The following is a 17,310-nucleotide window of genomic DNA, read 5'->3' on the forward strand; positions in this document are numbered from 1 at the left end:
AAAAAAAAAAAAAAAAAAAAAAAAATCAACTCGACATTTTCCATTTTTCATATATAATTGATTTACTAAATTATATTATTTTTATACTAAATTTATCAGTCAAGTATATTTGTTACAATGAGCATAATTTGACTTCTTATTTGTTTTGAAATGTTATTTTGCCTAGTATGTTGTCATCAACTTATAGGGTTAAATTCGTTTGCATCAATAACTATTTTGATAAAATTATCGTAGAGGTTGATGATAGTGTATTACCTAAAATTGTTCAATGTCAAATGAGATGATCTAAAAAAACGAAGGATACCTTCATAGTAACACTATTGGTACAATACAGTTTGTATCAATAGTCGATAAATATCACTGTTGATACGATTCACTTTGTAATTATTACAAATGATTTGATATAAATTATTCATATGGAGACACGTGAGCGAGGATATTCTATGCAATAGATTTTTATACCACAATGCATTTGATCTCGTTTTATAAATTCATTAATTGAGAAGATTAATATTTTGCAGAATGATCATAACCACTAGATTTTAATACTGAGTGAGTTATAGACTTCTGTTTGTGAGGATCATATGTGAAAATAATTTTTGTAGTTAATTCAATATATCTATCATTTTAAGGACTTGACCACATAGAGAGCAGAAAGCGTAATCTTACGTATGAAATTTGCTTCTTAGAGTAGATGAATAGTTTCCTATGTGTTGATTTCGAGATTCGAACAATTGGGTCCACCCTTTAACTGATCAAAGAGAGACGTAGTTTATGGTTAGATCATAAAAAAAAAAAAAATTGTTGACCTAAGATGTAGTTACATCGAAAAGAAAATTTTTGACGCATTAGTAATTACAAACAATACGTGAATGATCAATTTGCCTAAAATGATTATATCCATTTAAGACCCGAGCCCCAATAAGAATTAAGTAAAAATCCTTATCGTTTTCAACTAAATATTAAATTAAATCTCAACTATTATTTATGAAGTTATGAACCTATTTAGTTAAATTAATAAAAATATTTTTAACCAATTTATCAAATCTAACTATTATTTATTAATTATTAATTTAACTAATTTAATAAAAGTATTTCTAAATGTTAAAAGTTTTAATAATATTTGAGAAAAGTAAAAAAAAAAACGTTTAAAATATCTATATCATAAAAAAATTGTTAATATTTATTAAAAAAAAAGTAAAAAAATTGTTAATATTTAATCTTTAAACTCCAGAAATCATTATTAAGATTTCAAAATTTTCATTAATACCTTAAATTTTAAAAAAGAAAATTAAAAAATACTTTAAAACTAAAAAAAAAAAATTAATTTTTTTGAAAAAAATAATTTAAAATTACATTTACTCTTCACGTATAAAAAAATACTCCTTTAACTATCAAAAGTAATATTAAAAAAAATTAGATATAAATAGTCAGAAAAATAAAATTTTGAATTCTTTTTTTATAAAAGTAAAGAGTTTTAATATTATTTTTAAAATTTTATGAATATTTTTAAACATAATTCTACTGGTAAAAATATTTTTAATTTTTTTTTAAAATTAAAGAGTATTAATGAAAATTTTAAATTTAATTATAAAAAATTCAAGGGTATTAAATTTTAAAAGTTTTATATAATTATTATTTTAATTTAATAAAATTTAAATACTTTCGAAAATCTAATTATTTTATTTAAAATTGCATTCTCTATTGGATTTTAGTAAATATGAAGAGAGATAATAAAATAAAAATAAAATCTTAATTGCATACCAATTCATGAATGGCAATTAAAAATATTTGGGAAAAGGACATTTCTAGATTACACTTTGGAGAGATTCCTAAGGTATAATTTGGTATATAATAAATATACAGATTATAAGATAATAGTAAAGAGATTAATGTTATACCGGTACCCGATAAGAAGGGTCGATCATCTTCAAGATAAAGAGGTTCCCTTTGTCACCTCGAGATATTCTGTCAAAATACAATGATATAATCGTAGTTCAAGTGTTCAACAGGTTAAGACATATTCTCGACCAAGATGTTAGTCTAAGTTTGATTTCGAAAATTTTGTCGCGTGTTTATATAATGTCTTAAGGAACTTTTCAACCTTCCAAAAGTTATTCCGAATTGACCTCAATCCCGCTTCTAGAAGAAACTAGAAAACGATAAGAAATATTTAGCACGATAACTTACCGCAACTCTTCATCCAAATATGTGATTTCCAGTTCACCACGCGCTCTTCCTGGCGCTTTAATTGGTATCTGTTGTTCAAGACACGAACAAAATTACATCAATAAAGTTACAACTGATGAAAGATTTATTGTGAGACATTAGTGGAATGTTGTATGCCACGCATCTATTAGGGAGCGGTTTCCAAACTCTTATAAAAAATGTTTTGTTCTCCTCTCCAACCGATGTGGGATCTCACAATCAACTACCCTTTGGGACCCAACATTCTCACTGACACTCATTCCCTTTGATGTGGAACCCACCCAATCCACCCCCTTTGGGACTCAGCCTCCTCGCTGGCACATTGCCACAGTGTTTAGCTCTGATACCATTTGTAACAGTCCAAACCCACCGCAAGCAGATATTGTCCTTGTTGGGTTTAAAATGCGTCTGTTAGGGAGAGGTTTCCACACCCTTATAAAGAATGTTTCGTTTTCCTCCCCAACCGACGTGGGATCTCACAGTAATTCTCATTCCTTTTATTTCAAGAAACTGAGTCTCAGAGTCCGAGAAATGCAAGCACAATATAGTTGGATAGATATGTAATAATCAAAGAAACCAGATGACTTACCAGACCAAGAATTTTGAAAGTGTCAAATTGAACAGCTACTTTTGTTGTGTTTAAAGGCTTCAAGTTGGCTGTGACCTATAAAAAGGACAAGAATGTGAATACATCATCTCATTGAGAAAAAATAGATAAGCATTTCTTTCATATATTGTTAGATTCTTTTATCTCAACGATTAAACATACATAGAAACTTTATTGAACATTTTAACAAAGAGTAGTAATACAGTCTCTCAACTAGTTTCATCTTATGTCTTCTACCACCTTCAACCCCGAACTTGTAAGGGGGGTTCTAGACAGCTCGTACTCTTAAGTCGAGTCTCTTTTCCAGTTGATTTCTGGGATCTCCTTTCAAGAATAAGGCTAGAATTACATGGTTAAACTCCATTATGGTATCCCTATGGAAGTTGTGGAACGAGAGAAACCAGAGTGTGAGATCCCACGTCAGTTGGAGAGGAGAACGAAACATTCTTTATATGGGTGTGGAAACCTCTTTTTAGCAGACGCGTTTTAAAAGCCTTGAGAGGAAACCCGAAAAGTAAAGCCCAAAGAGGACAATATCTGCAAATGGTGGGTTTGAGCCGTTACAAATGGTATTAGAGCTAGACACCGGGCGATGTGCCAGTGAGGAAACTGACCCCGAAGGGAGATGTGGACACAAGGCAGTGTGTCAGTAAGGACGCTAGGCCCCAAAGGAAGGTGGACTAGGGGTCCCACATCGATTGGAAAAGGGAACGAGTGCCAACGAGAACGCTGGACTCCGAAGGAGGGTGGATTGTGAGATCCCACATCGGTTGGGGAGGAGAACGAAAACATTCTTAACAAGGGTGTAGAAACCTTTCCTTAGCAGACACGTTTTAAAAACCTTGAGGGAAAGTCCGGAAGGGAAAGCCCACAGAGGCTCAGCCTTCTCCAATCGATGTGGGACCCTCCCAATCCACCTCCCTTTGGAGCCAACGTCCTTGTTGGTACACCGCCTCATGTCTACCCCTCTTCGAGATTCAGTCTTCTCATTGGCACATGGCGCCCGATGTCTGGCTCTAATACCATTCGTAACATCCCAAGCCCACCTCTAGCAGATATTGTCTTCTTTGGACTTTCCCCTTCGAGCTTCCCCTCAAGGTTTTTATTAAAACCCGTCTACTAGGGAGAGGTTTCCACCCCTTATAAGAATGCTTTGTTCTCCTCCCCAATCGACATGGGATCTCACATCTTCCTAGTCCCATTTACGGTGGTAAGAAAGAAATTCTCTAGAATGGTTAAGCCTTCTTTGATTAGTCCCTATTGTTGCTTCTACGTCACCAACAGTAAAAAAGTTTACAGGACAAGGATAAAGCTTAGCTACTATAGTAAACTTTACAAATGTACTTCTTTACCAGTCTTCAAACTATAAATTGCAAAGGCAGAAGTTACATTATGTAAAAATATGATCCATTGACACACAAGTATAATTAGGAAGTAAAAGAGAGAGATTGAGTAATATCTCATTAAAAACAAATACAATGAAAAGAACAGTATAGGTTATACCTGGTTGAAGAATGGCCAGGATTCCATATTTTGAGCTCTTAGTGTATCTACATTGATTCCTTGATAGTTTGTTCTTGATCTTAACAACTTGGGCCTCTATCAAAATACAAAAATATGACTGTTCAGAAGAAGAATCAATCATAATGAAATGAAAATCGGAATATTATTCCTTTTGATGTTGTTTACTCGGAAATCGAAATCGAAATCGAAAGCACAGGAATTAGATATATGATAATTAGCAGATGTGGGACTCCTCTCCCAACAATCCTCCCCTCGAACAAAGTAACTATAGAGCCTCCTATAAGGCCTATGGAGCCCTCGAACAACTTCCGCTTAATTGAGGCTCAACTCCTTCTTTGGAGCCCTCGAACAAAGTACACCTTTTGTTCGACACTTGAGTTACTTTTGACTACACCTTCGAGGCTTACAACTTATTTGTTCGAAATTTGAGAATTCTATTGACATGACTAAGTTAAGGGCATGACTCTGATACTATGTTAGAAATCACAAATCTCCACAATGGTACTATATTATCCACAAAAAAACTTCATACCAATGGAGATGTATTCCTTATTTATAAACCCATGATCAGATCAACCCCCTTAATTAGCCAATGTGGGACTCCTCTCCCAACAATCCTCAACAGGCCTTATATCGGTCAAAGGTTTTAATCCCCATTCCCACATTTTGTTGAGCGTTTTTTATAATTCTAACTCCTTTCCTTGTTTTAGGCAAGTATTTTTTGATGGCCTTACTTATGTTATCACATTTTCCTTAACTAAAGATGGTGTCTTATCAATAACAGCAGATAAAAGATCTTAATATCAATCAAAATTCTTCAGGACAACCAGAGAGATAGAAAAACAGCATAAATAGTTGTGAGGAAGCATGTTATAATGAAGTATCCAGCTACCTCAGTTTGCAGAATTGATGTTGATGTGGTATATATGAGCTCCCATTTCCCATTTAGTAAATCAGATTTGAGTGGTTCCTTCATTGGGTTAACTGCTTCAAGTTTACGTGATATCTGTTGGTTTAAATATATCAAAATGAGATGAAAAATTATGCTATCATTTATTAAAAGCGAATATATATAGAAAATTAACCATGCAGGTAACGGCCTAGATCCACCGCTAGCAGATATTGTCCTCTTTGGGCTTTCCCTTTCGGGCTTCCCCTTAAAGCTTTAAAACGCGTCTGCTAGGGGAAGGTTTCCACACCCTTATAAATGGTGGTTTGTTCACCTCCCCAACTAATGTGGGACATCACACTGCAATAACTTATAAAGTTGGAATTTAATGCTCATTTCAAAGAAGGAAAAAGGCCTTCAAATTTGGAATTTTAGGCTAATTACCCATGCTATTATGGTCTACTAGATCTTACCTAAGGTGTTAGTTGTCACGGTCATGCTTGTCTAAGGCGTGTTGTCTGTGGACGTGGGTCGGATGTCCTGATCATGCTTGTCTAGGACATGTTGTCCATAACTGCATGCCCGTTCCAAATTCCTTTTACTTGCTTTCATGTTAGATAGGCATTTACTATTCTTATTGTGTGAATATGGGGGTGTATGACCGGTCATCAAAATCATGTCTACATCCGCTAGGGTTAAATTGCCCCAAAATGTACTATGGAGGATGTGACTAGTTGTCTATTCTTCCTACCTGGGTTATATGCTATCAAAGTCATTGTTGTTGCTTATTCGTTTTTAGCCTATAACATTGCTTTTTTAAAAATTGTTTTCAACGTATTTTCTCGCTCACGTTTTTTTAAAACATATCTCTCAAATGTGACTGGAGGCTCGAGCATACTCCAATATTATCTACGAAGTCCGAATTTCACATGGTTGACTTGTTCGGTGGGTTAAAACAAGTGTCGCACAATCGTTGTCTCGTTGCTGTAAGAGTCCAATTGTGACACTAGTCGCCCATTCTAAAAAAAAAAAAAAAAAAAGCTTCTTTCCACTTTCACATGGTACTTTTATGGTCAACTTGGTACTTTTATGGTTAAGTTGACTTCAAGGTACAGATAGAAATGATATCATCCAAATAAGAAGTCTTCCTTTATATCTTTCCTATTTAGTAGGGCACCATGCACTTAGTCACAACGGCACTCTTGTGGTAGTGGGACAGCGATTGTGCGACACTTGTTCTAACCCATTGAACAAGTTAGTCATGTGAGATTCAGACGTCGTGGATAATATTAGTATGTTCGAGCCTTGGGTCACGTTTAAGAGAAATATTTTGGAAACGTGAGAAAGGAAATGTGTTAAAAACAATTTAAAAGACAGCAATGTTAGAGGCTAAAATAAAATAAGCAACAACATAGTTTTGATGACATGTAACTTAGGTAGAAAAAATTGGTTACTAGTCCCATTCTCTTATAGTACATTTTGGAGCATTTTAGCCATGTGAGTGTAGATATGATTTTGGTGACCGGTCATACACTTCCGTATTAACACAACAAGAATAGTAAATGCCTATTAACATGAAAACAAGTAAAAAGGGTTTGGAACAGGCATGCAACCATTGACAACACGTCTTGGACAAACATGACCGGGACATCCAACACGCGGTGTAATTGCCCAAGCCCACCGCTAATAGATTTGTCCTCTTTGGACTTTCCTTTTCGGGCTTACTCTCAATGTTTTTAAAACGCGTTTGTTAGGGAGAGGTTTCCACACCCTTAACTAGAATGTTTTGTTCTCCTCCCCGACCGATGTGGAATCTCACAATCCACCCCCCTTCCGGGCCCAACGTCATTGCTGACACACCGCTTCATGTCCACCCCCCTTCGTGATTCAGCCTCTTTGCTGGCACATCGCCCGATGTCTGTCTCTGATACCATTTATAACGACCCAAGCCCACCGCTAGCAGAAATTTTCCTCTTTAGACTTTCCCTTTCGGGTTTCCCCTCAAGGTTTTTAAAACACATCTACCAGGGAGAGGTTTCCACACTCTTATAAAGAATGTTTCGTTCTCCTCCCAACTGATGTGGGATCTCACACACAACCACAGACAATACGTCTTAGACAAGCATGACCGTGACACTCAACACATTCAACTCAGTATAGTAGCACACCAATCAACCATCCATACCAGATCTTCTTTAATCAAGTCAATACATTTTCAATAGATTATATAGTTTTTTAATGAATAACGGACCTTTCCTAGAGAAACACGATAGAATACACATGCATACAAAAAACATAAGTCCACAAAAAGGGACTCTAAACAAGTAAAATAAGGCTTAGCGAGTAGTTACAAAAAAGACTCGACACTCAAATCCAAAGAGAAACATAGAATCTAACAAGAGAACACACATGGATGTAATCCTCAATAGAGCATGTTAAGCCTGTTCTCATGGTATGCATTGTGCTCTAACCAACAACGTGTATCATGCATAGCAAATCTAAGGGCCTTAAGATGTTCCCTCCGGTACCAAGATCCATCATAGAAACATGACCAAATTAAACCTCCAAAACTAAGACAAAAGCATTACTTCCAATCACCTCATATTCTCAAGGAAGCTGGCTCTGATACCATTTGTAACGACTCAAGCCCACCGCTTCCCGATATTGTCCTCTTTGGGCTTTCCCTTTTGGGTTTCCCCTCAAGGTTTTTAAAACGCGTATGCTAGACAGATGTTTCCACACCTTATAAAAAATGTTGCGTTCCCCTCTCCAACTAACATGAGATCTCACAACCACCGCTAGCAGATAATGTCCTCTTTGGGCTTTCCCTTTCGGGTTTCTCCTCAAGGTTTTTACAACGCGTCTGCTAGGGAGATGTTTTCACACCCTTATAATGGGTGTTTCGTTCCCCTCCCCTAACCGATGTGGGATCTTACAATCCACCCTCTTCAGTGCCCAGCGTCCTCGCTGACACTCGTTCCCTTCTTCAATCGATGTGGGACCACCCCTTCAGGACCCAGTGTCCTTACTGGTACACCACCTCGTGTCCACCCCCTTTCGGGACTCAATCTCCTCACTGGCACATCGCCCAGTGTCTGCCTCTGATACCAACGGTAACAGCCCAAGCCCACTATTAGCAGATATTTTTCTCTTTGGGCTTTCCCTCTCAGGCTTCCCCTCAATGTTTTTAAAACACGTCTACTAGGGAGAGGTTTCCACACCTTTATAAACAATGCTTCATTCTCCTCCCCAACCGATGTGAGATCTTACAACCTCCAACACGACACCATAACAAAGAACACACCACCTCATGTCCACCCGCTTTTGAGACTCAGTCTCCTCGCTGGCACATCGCCCAGTGTCTGGCTTTGATACCAACGGTTACAGCCCAAGCCCACCACTAGCACATATTTTTCTCTTTGGGCTTTCCCTCTCTGGCTTCCCCTCAAGGTTTTTAAAACACGTCTACTGGGGAGAGGTTTCCATACTTTTATAAAGAATGCTTCATTCTCCTCCTCAACCAATGTAAGATCTTACAACCTCCAACACCACAACATAACGAAGAACACACCGCTATGCACACTAAAAAGGAATGTCGTTGAACATCGTCCAAAGTGTATAAACTCTCATGTAAAATTTGCCACACAAAAAATGCAACTTCTAAGAGATTTGAACATGGTCCTTGGACATATAGTTAAAGTATGACTTCTAGCTACCTCTTACGTCTAGCCATATAAAATCGTCTATCACATTGTAGTGGCCTTTCTGTATAAATCCTCCTTCAAATTGAAAATTTTCCATTTTAAACTACAGCATAATAAAACTTCAAAAGTGAGATAACGATACCAAACCTGATCGACCATTTCCTGGTCTTCAGGGGTGGCCTCAGCTCCTCGATCAAGGGGCGCAATCGCCTCAAGAAGCTCCTCTTTAAGGGCACCAACATCTTTCCCTTTCTTCAAAAAGGCAGGAAAGAAAGAGATTCGGAGCCTCCACTTGTCGGAAGGTGCAACGGTGAGGAGCTTATTGATCGAAGTTGGGGCGGTGGAATTGGTGTTGGAGGGGATGCGAAGGAGAAGCCGGGCAGGTTGGGATTTTGGAGGAGGCGACAGTTTGAGGGTCGGAGTAATTGTAGATGAGGATAAGGCCATTGCCATTTTCTTCTCTCTTTGAGTGCAGGGAAAGAGAAACGGTAGCCATATGTATGGTTGTGGGCTCGCTTCTCTTATATTATTTTGGGGATTTTTATTAAATGTTGATTTTTTTTGGGGAAATTTAAAAATAAAAAAAAAATAAAAAAACAAAGAAAAAGAAATGAGGAGAAATAGTAGGTTATTGCACTATTTAGAGGGTTAATATGATTAGATAATTTTATTAATCGCAACTATCAATAACTCGATACGAACTATATGAAAATAGGATTACAATTCAACTAAATCGTTCCGTAGTTTTAAAATTATTATGAAAATTAAGAATATATTTAACGTTTGTTACCAATGTTAGTAATGCGTTGTGACTTATGAATTTTTTATATTTTAGTCTCATGAGAATAGGGTTAAAAACCCAACTCAAAGTACCTGAAAATAAGGTTATAATCCAACTGTAACCCCTGTGATATGTTTAAAATTATTATGAAAATTAAAAATATTTAACGTTTGCTATTGATGTTAGTGATACATTGTGACTTGTGAATCTTTTATATTTGAGTTTTATGAGAACCTACTTGAACTACCTGAAAATAGAGTTACAACTCAACTCGATCCTACCATATTTTTAAAATTATTATGAAAATTGAGAATATTTGACGTTTGTAACTAATGTTAGAGATACATTGTGACTTGTTAATGTTTGATGTTTGAGTTTTATGAGAATAGGGTTATCTGAAAATTGGGTTATAACCCAACTCGACTACCTGAAGATAGGGTTATAACCCAACTTAACCATACCCTACTTTTAAAATTACTCTCAAAATTTAAAATATTTCACCTTTGCTACCTATGAAAATTAAGGAAATAGGATCTCAATCTACATGTGACACTCGAATGAGGGGTACATGAATTAACAGAGACCACGTCTTAATGAGAGCAATTATGAGGATAGAATGACTAAGAAAAATTTAAAAGAATTGAAAGTTACAACATATACTAGTCAAATGCACCTTCCTATTCGGTGCTTCATTAATAAAAACTCCATAATTAAACGTGCTTTATCCAAAACAATCTTATCTTGGGTGACCACTTGTGAATTTTCCTATGATGCATGTGATGAGAACAAAACATATTGGAGTGATGACATGTGTTAATCTGTGTAAATAGTTTTCACTCTTAAAAGCGAAAAGTAAGTAACATAATCATGTCGCAGAGGAACATAGGAACGATAATCAAGTTTCAAATCTAATAAAAAAAAATCGATTTATTGTTTTGTTTCACATATACTTCCACGTATTACCATACAAAAGAATAGAAATAATGGCTTTCCTTGCTCATAAAACAAGTATTATGTCATGGTAGCCTCGTAACTACGTACACACAAGGCCACATGCTAGAGATGCAAATACATCAAGTTTCATCATACAAGTTTCCCTACAAGCAACTACTCGGTTCAACACGACCAGTAGCAGTTCCTCTTACGTGGCTACATGTCGCTCCAGCTATTTGATCCTTATAAGAAAGTTTTACGTCCCCCATTTTTATTCCACTGCATGGATTTGTTGGACTACAATCGAATTTCACTGCAATTTGAGTGGCTGATGTTCCGTGAATGTCTTGGTACGTCACGCCACTGATTTTGACTCCTGAAGCCTGTTTGATGCAAACAAGAAGAAAGTTAAGGAAGGGTTAACAATTGAAATATGATCAAGAGCCGTAAATTGAAAGTCCATTTGAATGGCTTACAAATCATGTATATTACCTGACCCGGACAATCTTTGTGACTTGGGCAATAATTTTGGTCAATAACAATTGGATTTTGTACGTTGTCCATGACAATATGTTGGAAGAGAATACTCTTAACAAACCCATTGCTTGGCCTACTCCATGCCTTGATTCTCACCCCATTTTGGGTGCGTGAAAATAAAGCTTTTTTAATGGTCACGTTTTGCACTCCAGCCTCTTCTAAGTCCTTTGCTAGACTTCCGATGCTACAAAATCGACCAAACGTATTTACTTATGAGTTTTACATTTTTATTTTTTCGCATACAAGTTTTGAATATAATAATAATAATAATTGAACCTACCTTATTCCATGGCCTGGCCCACAAACAATATTCTCAATCCACAAGCTAGATGTCCCAGGGCCGATGGATATGCAGTCGTCTCCTGTGCCTATTTTGGAGTTGAGTATGGTCACATCAGATGATAGTTGTACGTGAATGCCATCAGTATTGGGACTGTTGCCCGAAGCCAAGACCACAAGTCCTTTCATTTTGATATTTTGGCAACCATTTACCACTATGTGAAACATTTGACTATTGAGTGAGGTTAATGCACTAAGCACTACATTCTTTGAGTTCGAGATTTCAATTGTCTGCACAAATGAAGACATTAAAAAAAAAAAATGTTATCTCAAATGGCATAATTATATGATAGACTCGTAAACGTGATGAATTGAATAAATGAAAGGGCTAATTGTTTATGAAGTGGAGGAGGGAGTGGATTAATGAAGTTAAATTTCATACCGTGGCCCCACTAGGACAAGTCCTGGTCGAGTTCTTGCATGCCCATAACCCACTTCCTTTACCATCAAAAACTCCACCTGAGATAGTTACTCCATCAACTCGCCTGAACAAGATCCAAGCCGCAGAATTGCCAATAACCCTATAGTCTGATGGAGCCACCAAAGTGCCATCAATGCGTATGAAAATTGCATTATTCTTGCACGGCCCATTGAATGTTAGACTACGAAGGTAATATCTTCCCGGTGGAACATAAATAGAGGTTGGTCTCGTGGAGCCACATGCATTAGCCCATGCGGTTTCAAATGCTTTGGTAGAGTCAGATTTGCCATCGGGCTTGGCTCCTAAATCGACAACGTTATTTGAGAAGGCAATTGCAGAGGAAGAATAGAGGAACACAAAAGGAAAGAAAAGAAGAAGAAAGCCTCTAAGAATTGTCATTTTGGGTGTGTGTTTATGAATATGGTTTGGTATTTGGGAGAAAAGAGGAAGAAGATAGGATGAAATGATGGTGTGGAGTGGAGAGGTTAGTGATGGTATTTATAGGATCATCAAAGAAAATAATGCATAAAATATGGAATTGGTCAAGAGATAAGCTGTGCCGTCGCTTAGGTTTAGGGGATTTGAAAGGGGTCTGGTTTGATTTATTATGAGGTAAACATAGCTTGTAGCGTAAACAACATGAAATAATGAGATGAAAAGGAGTTGTCAAACTAAACAAGTGAATTTTTAAATAAGAACATGAAAGAGAGTATTTGTGTGTATCCATAATCCAAGTGGCTTAGGGTTTACACAAACAGAGTTGGGTGTGCAGCCACCAAAAACATGACAATGAACAGCCCAAGCCATTCAACCCTAAGGCCAAGCTGTTTTCTCCTTCCTTTTTTCTCTGTCGTGTACAAGAAGTATTGTGATACACACAACAATGCATGTACTCCACAGGTTTCCTTCTTTTCACTTTAATCCTTTAGCCGCCAAATCTCGTTTCAGTTTAGGTGTTTTTTTGTTTTGTTTTGTTGTTTTTTTTTTTTTTTTGGAACTTAAGGAATCTCCAACTGTTTCTTAATCTTGATCTTGATTGGATGAGAGCATGAGACCTGAGGATTGGCAAGTAAGAGAGTCGCTACCTCCTCATCTAGCAGAGTATAGTTAAAGAGCGACAAGTATCACATTACCTCCACTCTTCTTTGTATAAAGTGAATGTTCGTGGGGACATTGCTTGTACCCGTTCTCCCTGAAGTATTTGTAGATACGATTATTCCATGCTCGCGGTGCTTGTTTCAACCCGTAAAGCGCCTTCTTCAATTTTAGTACCTTCTTCTCTTCTCCAATTTTCACGTACCCGGGAGGTTGTTCGAGGTATACTTCTTCTTCAAGCACACCATTCAAGAATGCTAGCTTGACATCCATTTGAAAAATTGGCCATTTGAATTGGGCTGCTTGGGAAATGATCAATTGGATTGTCTCTATTCTATCGACGGGAGCAAACACTTCGCATAGTCGATAACCGCCTTTTGCTTGTATCCCTTCGCAACAAGTCGCACCTTGTACCGTTCAATCTCGCCTTGATCATTCATCTTTTTCTTGAATACCCACTTCACACTTATGGGCTGACTTCCTTCCAGTAATTTTGACACTTCTCATGTGTTGTTGCGATGAATCGCTTTAATTTCCTCATCCATGGCAGTTTGCCACTTCGTGTCTTGCATTACTTCTTCAAAGCTGATATTTTCAGCATCTATCAGAAGACATACAAGGTGTACCTCATTTGTTGAGTCATACAAATCTTGCAAACTTCGCATCTTGGGTTGTCGTGGTTCATCTTCATCATCAGAGATTTCTAAGTCTGTTGGTGCACTTGTTGGTGCAGCAACTGATGTTTCTCCAACTTCGATATTGACTTCCGTCGAATTGTTCCAGTCCTATTCACTTGCTTCATTTACTCGCACGTCGCGACTCGCTGTCACCATCTTGCTAATCGAGTCAAGTAGTATGTATTCTTTTGTCTTCTCATCATATCCAATAAAGATATACCTTTTGCTTTTGTCTTCGAGCTTCGTTCTTTGTTGGTCCGGTACGTGGGCATAAGCCACACTACCGAACACCTTGAGATGAGAAATTGTAGGCTTTTGTCCGCTCCAAGCCTCTTGTGGTGTTTGATCATCTAACTTCGCGTGTGGACATTGATTCTATACGTAGATGGCACATTGCACAGCTTCTGCCCAAAATTCCTTCGACATCCTTTTGCTCTTAAACATTGAGCAAACCATGTCGAGAATGGTCCGGTTCTTTCTCTCGGTCACACCATTTTGTTGAGGGGTGTCCGGCGCGGTTAGAAATCTCCTTATGCCTTGCTTCTCGCAGTACTCCATGAAAGTCGTCGAAGTATACTCGCCACCTCTATCAGATCGTACAGCTTTGATGTGTCTACCAGTTTCCTTCTCCACCATTACTTTGAACTTTTTGAACACCTTGAATACCTCGGAGTTTCCTTCCAGAAAGTAATCTCAGGTTTTCTGTGAGTGATCATCAATAAAGGATATGAAATACCTCTTTCCACGGAAGGATTCGGGGTTAATTGGTCCACATATATTTGTATGGATCAGCTCGAGAGGTTGTTTAGCCCAAAATTCAGCCTTCTTTTGAATTGAGGTTCTCGCATGCTTGCTGAGCACGCATTCTTCCCAAAATTTTCCTTCAAAGTCCATGTTTGGTAGCCCATGTACCATATTCTTCTTTGCTAACTCCTTTAGGCCGCCATGATGTAGGTGACCAAAGCGGAGATGCCACAGTGATGCCTTGTCTTCTACGTCGACTCGCAAACACTTTTCTCGTATGCTTCTTAAGTTTAATTTATACATCCGATTTCTTCCTATCTCGACTCGAGCAACCAAACGTCATTTCTTATCCTTCAGGTGTAGCGGGCGGTCCTTTAGGAATATCAAGTAACCTTTCTCTGTGAGTTGCCCCATACTAAATATGTTGGTCTTGAGGTCTGGTATGTAATAAACATCTTGGATTGACCCCATCACACCATCCTTTTGCAAAAAGTGAATCGTACCTCGGCTTTTGAACTCCACCTTTGACGCATCTCCAAATGACACATGACCATCTTCAATTTTTTGCATTTCTTTGAATAGGTGCTCGTGACCGCACATATGGTTGCTTGCCCCTCAGTCGAGGTACCACAGAGTTTCGCTGTTGAAGTTCTCTTCATCTTAAGCCATCAAAATAAGACCTTCATCTGTTACATCTTCCACGGCTAGGTTGGTTGTTCCTTCCACCTTTTTTTCCGGCTCGACATGCTTTTGCAACGTGCCCCATTTTACCACAATTTTAACATTTGTCGGAGTTACAGTTATTTGCATAGTGATCATATTTCTGACATTTATAGCACTAAATGTTTGATCGGCCGCCTCTTCCTCGACTACGTCCCTCTTCCACACTAATTTTCTTGACTCGATAGTCTCTTCTCATTATAGATTTCTTCGTAACTGTTGCCTTAACCACCTCGACCATTCCCACGGTTTCCACGACCTGTACCTTGAACATTTTGAGTGTAGAGTACTTTTTCATCATTTATTAATGCCTTCGTCTGGAGCGCTTGATCGAGTATCTCCTCCTTCTTTCTCTTACGTTGCTCGTGTGCCTCGAGAGAACCGACGAGCTCATCGAACTTTGCTAGGTCCTTCGATTCTTCCATGGCATATACAACATTCTCGAAGTTGTCTGTAAACAACCTCAAGATTTTCTCCACAACCCACATTTCGGGTAACATTTCTCCGTTTTGATTTAGTTGATTCGTCACGGTCTGTACACGTGTAATGTAGTTAGATACATTTTCTGACTCCTTCATCTTCATGCTCTCCAATTTCGCCACGCAGAGTCTGGAGATGCATATGCTTGACTCGGTCGGTTCCTTTGAACACCTTTTCTAGAGTGTCTCATGCTTCTTTTGAAGTAGTTGCCCTTGCAATTTTTTCAAAGCCCAACTCGTCAATAGCTAAGAACAACATATATAATGTTGCCTTATCTTTTGATCATGCTTCCTTTAGCGCCTTGTTTTGCACCATCGTATAACCCGTGGTATCCTTCGGTTCTTCGAAACCTTCTTCGACCACCTCCCATGCGTCTTGCGAACCGAGAAGAGCTTTCATTTGGATGCTCCAATGTAAAAACATATACATGTTCATGTGTTCAATTTTTTCTTAAAAGAGGGAATGAGATCGGAATACAAAAGACGTGTATGATACGTCAGACTACAAAAAATTATGATGACAACACAGATGCCTAGATTAACACCCTTTCTGTGGCTACTGATTCTTCGAGCACCCTCTCGCCTCGACCAACAACATCATGCACCTAAAAAAGAAAAGATAAAAAGGGTTGAGTATATAAGTATAATCAATACGCAACCTACTTGTAAGTTATCATTGCATTCTTTACCTAGCAAGAGAGCACAAGCTTACTCTAGAATTTAGGTGTATCGTTCTTGTTGTGCACAATTTTGGGTAGGTAGCTTAGCCTACGCAGTGGTAACCGGTGTTGAGGTGCTACCTCAAATAACTCTAACAAATGGAGACAACATGATGAGTGCTAGCCTACTCGTCATCCAATGTCGGAGGGGCTACCCCATGTACATGTCAGGTCCACTAACTATCCACACGAAAATGCCTACCCATAGGACGGGTCCATTGTTGGGATATGGAGTTTGATGCCTATTTATAGTAAAGATCTAGTAGAGATATATTTTGTATATATTTCGTAAAGATCTGATACACATATATATGACAGATAATATTTAATAAATTCTATCGGTTAAATCTTTGAAACCTATATTTAGTAAATTGAAACCCTATATATACCTATTAGACAGTCTCTTCATTCTCTATATTTTCTCTTACATAAGTGAAGTCATCAATAAAACTTTTAGCCTTATTCCTTCTTGAACATCTCTCTCTTGTTCTTTGTGTTCATCTTGATCGAGTGTTCGTTGTTGAGCGATCCTAACAATTGGTATTAGAGCGAGGCGAAATTCACCACGATTTGTGAAGATGAAAATTTCAAGTGAATTGTGAAGATGAAAATTTCAAAGATTGCTTGAACATCTCTCTCTTGTTCTTTGTGTTCATCTTGATCGAGTGTTCGTTGTTGAGCGATCCTAACAATTGGTATTAGAGCGAGGCGAAATTCACCACGATTTGTGAAGATGAAAATTTCAAGTGAATTGTGAAGATGAAAATTTCAAAGATTGCTTGAACATCTCTCTCTTGTTCTTTGTGTTCATCTTGATCGAGTGTTCGTTGTTGAGCGATCCTAACAATTGGTATTAGAGCGAGGCGAAATTCACCACGATTTGTGAAGATGAAAATTTCAAGTGAATTGTGAAGATGAAAATTTCAAAGATTG

At 37.7% G+C, this 17,310-nt stretch overlaps 2 protein-coding genes across 2 annotated transcripts; both read right to left on the reverse strand.

Moving 5' to 3' along the window:
- Positions 1-1,790: 1,790 nt before the first annotated feature.
- Positions 1,791-9,433, reverse strand: LOC111486716 (probable plastid-lipid-associated protein 4, chloroplastic). The gene is made up of 6 exons (XM_023133949.1): positions 9,080-9,433; positions 5,232-5,345; positions 4,319-4,414; positions 2,798-2,872; positions 2,191-2,258; positions 1,791-1,968 (listed from the first exon to the last, which is right to left on the reverse strand). Exons 1-6 carry the CDS (start codon positions 9,383-9,385, stop codon positions 1,896-1,898), a joined length of 732 nt encoding a protein of 243 aa, XP_022989717.1. The 5' UTR covers positions 9,386-9,433; the 3' UTR covers positions 1,791-1,895.
- A 1,189-nt stretch (positions 9,434-10,622) lies between these two features.
- LOC111486677 (polygalacturonase-like) lies at positions 10,623-12,407 on the reverse strand. Its single transcript, XM_023133891.1, has 4 exons — positions 11,905-12,407; positions 11,464-11,753; positions 11,139-11,367; positions 10,623-11,029 (listed from the first exon to the last, which is right to left on the reverse strand). The coding sequence occupies exons 1-4, from the start codon at positions 12,340-12,342 to the stop codon at positions 10,811-10,813; spliced, it is 1,176 nt and encodes a 391-aa protein (XP_022989659.1). The 5' UTR covers positions 12,343-12,407; the 3' UTR covers positions 10,623-10,810.
- Between the last annotated feature and the right edge of the window lie 4,903 nt (positions 12,408-17,310).

This window comes from Cucurbita maxima, unplaced genomic scaffold, assembly GCF_002738345.1.
Source record: "Cucurbita maxima cultivar Rimu unplaced genomic scaffold, Cmax_1.0 Cma_Scf00011, whole genome shotgun sequence".
NCBI lineage: Eukaryota > Viridiplantae > Streptophyta > Magnoliopsida > Cucurbitales > Cucurbitaceae > Cucurbita > Cucurbita maxima.

What these genes read in the sequence shown, in the direction of transcription:
- LOC111486716 (XM_023133949.1), bottom strand. Translation starts at nt 9,385, where the DNA reads ATGGCAATGGCCTTATCCTCATCTACAATTACTCCGACCCTCAAACTG. An exon ending in ACCAGGAAATGGTCGATCAG is followed by an intron (nt 5,346 to 9,079) that starts GTTTGGTATCGT and finishes TTAAACCAACAG; the next exon opens with ATATCACGTAAACTTGAAGC. An exon ending in CTTTCAAAATTCTTGGTCTG is followed by an intron (nt 2,259 to 2,797) that starts GTAAGTCATCTG and finishes CTTGAACAACAG; the next exon opens with ATACCAATTAAAGCGCCAGG.
- LOC111486677 (XM_023133891.1), bottom strand. Translation starts at nt 12,342, where the DNA reads ATGACAATTCTTAGAGGCTTTCTTCTTCTTTTCTTTCCTTTTGTGTTC. An exon ending in GGGCCAGGCCATGGAATAAG is followed by an intron (nt 11,368 to 11,463) that starts GTAGGTTCAATT and finishes TCGATTTTGTAG; the next exon opens with CATCGGAAGTCTAGCAAAGG. An exon ending in ACAAAGATTGTCCGGGTCAG is followed by an intron (nt 11,030 to 11,138) that starts GTAATATACATG and finishes TGCATCAAACAG; the next exon opens with GCTTCAGGAGTCAAAATCAG.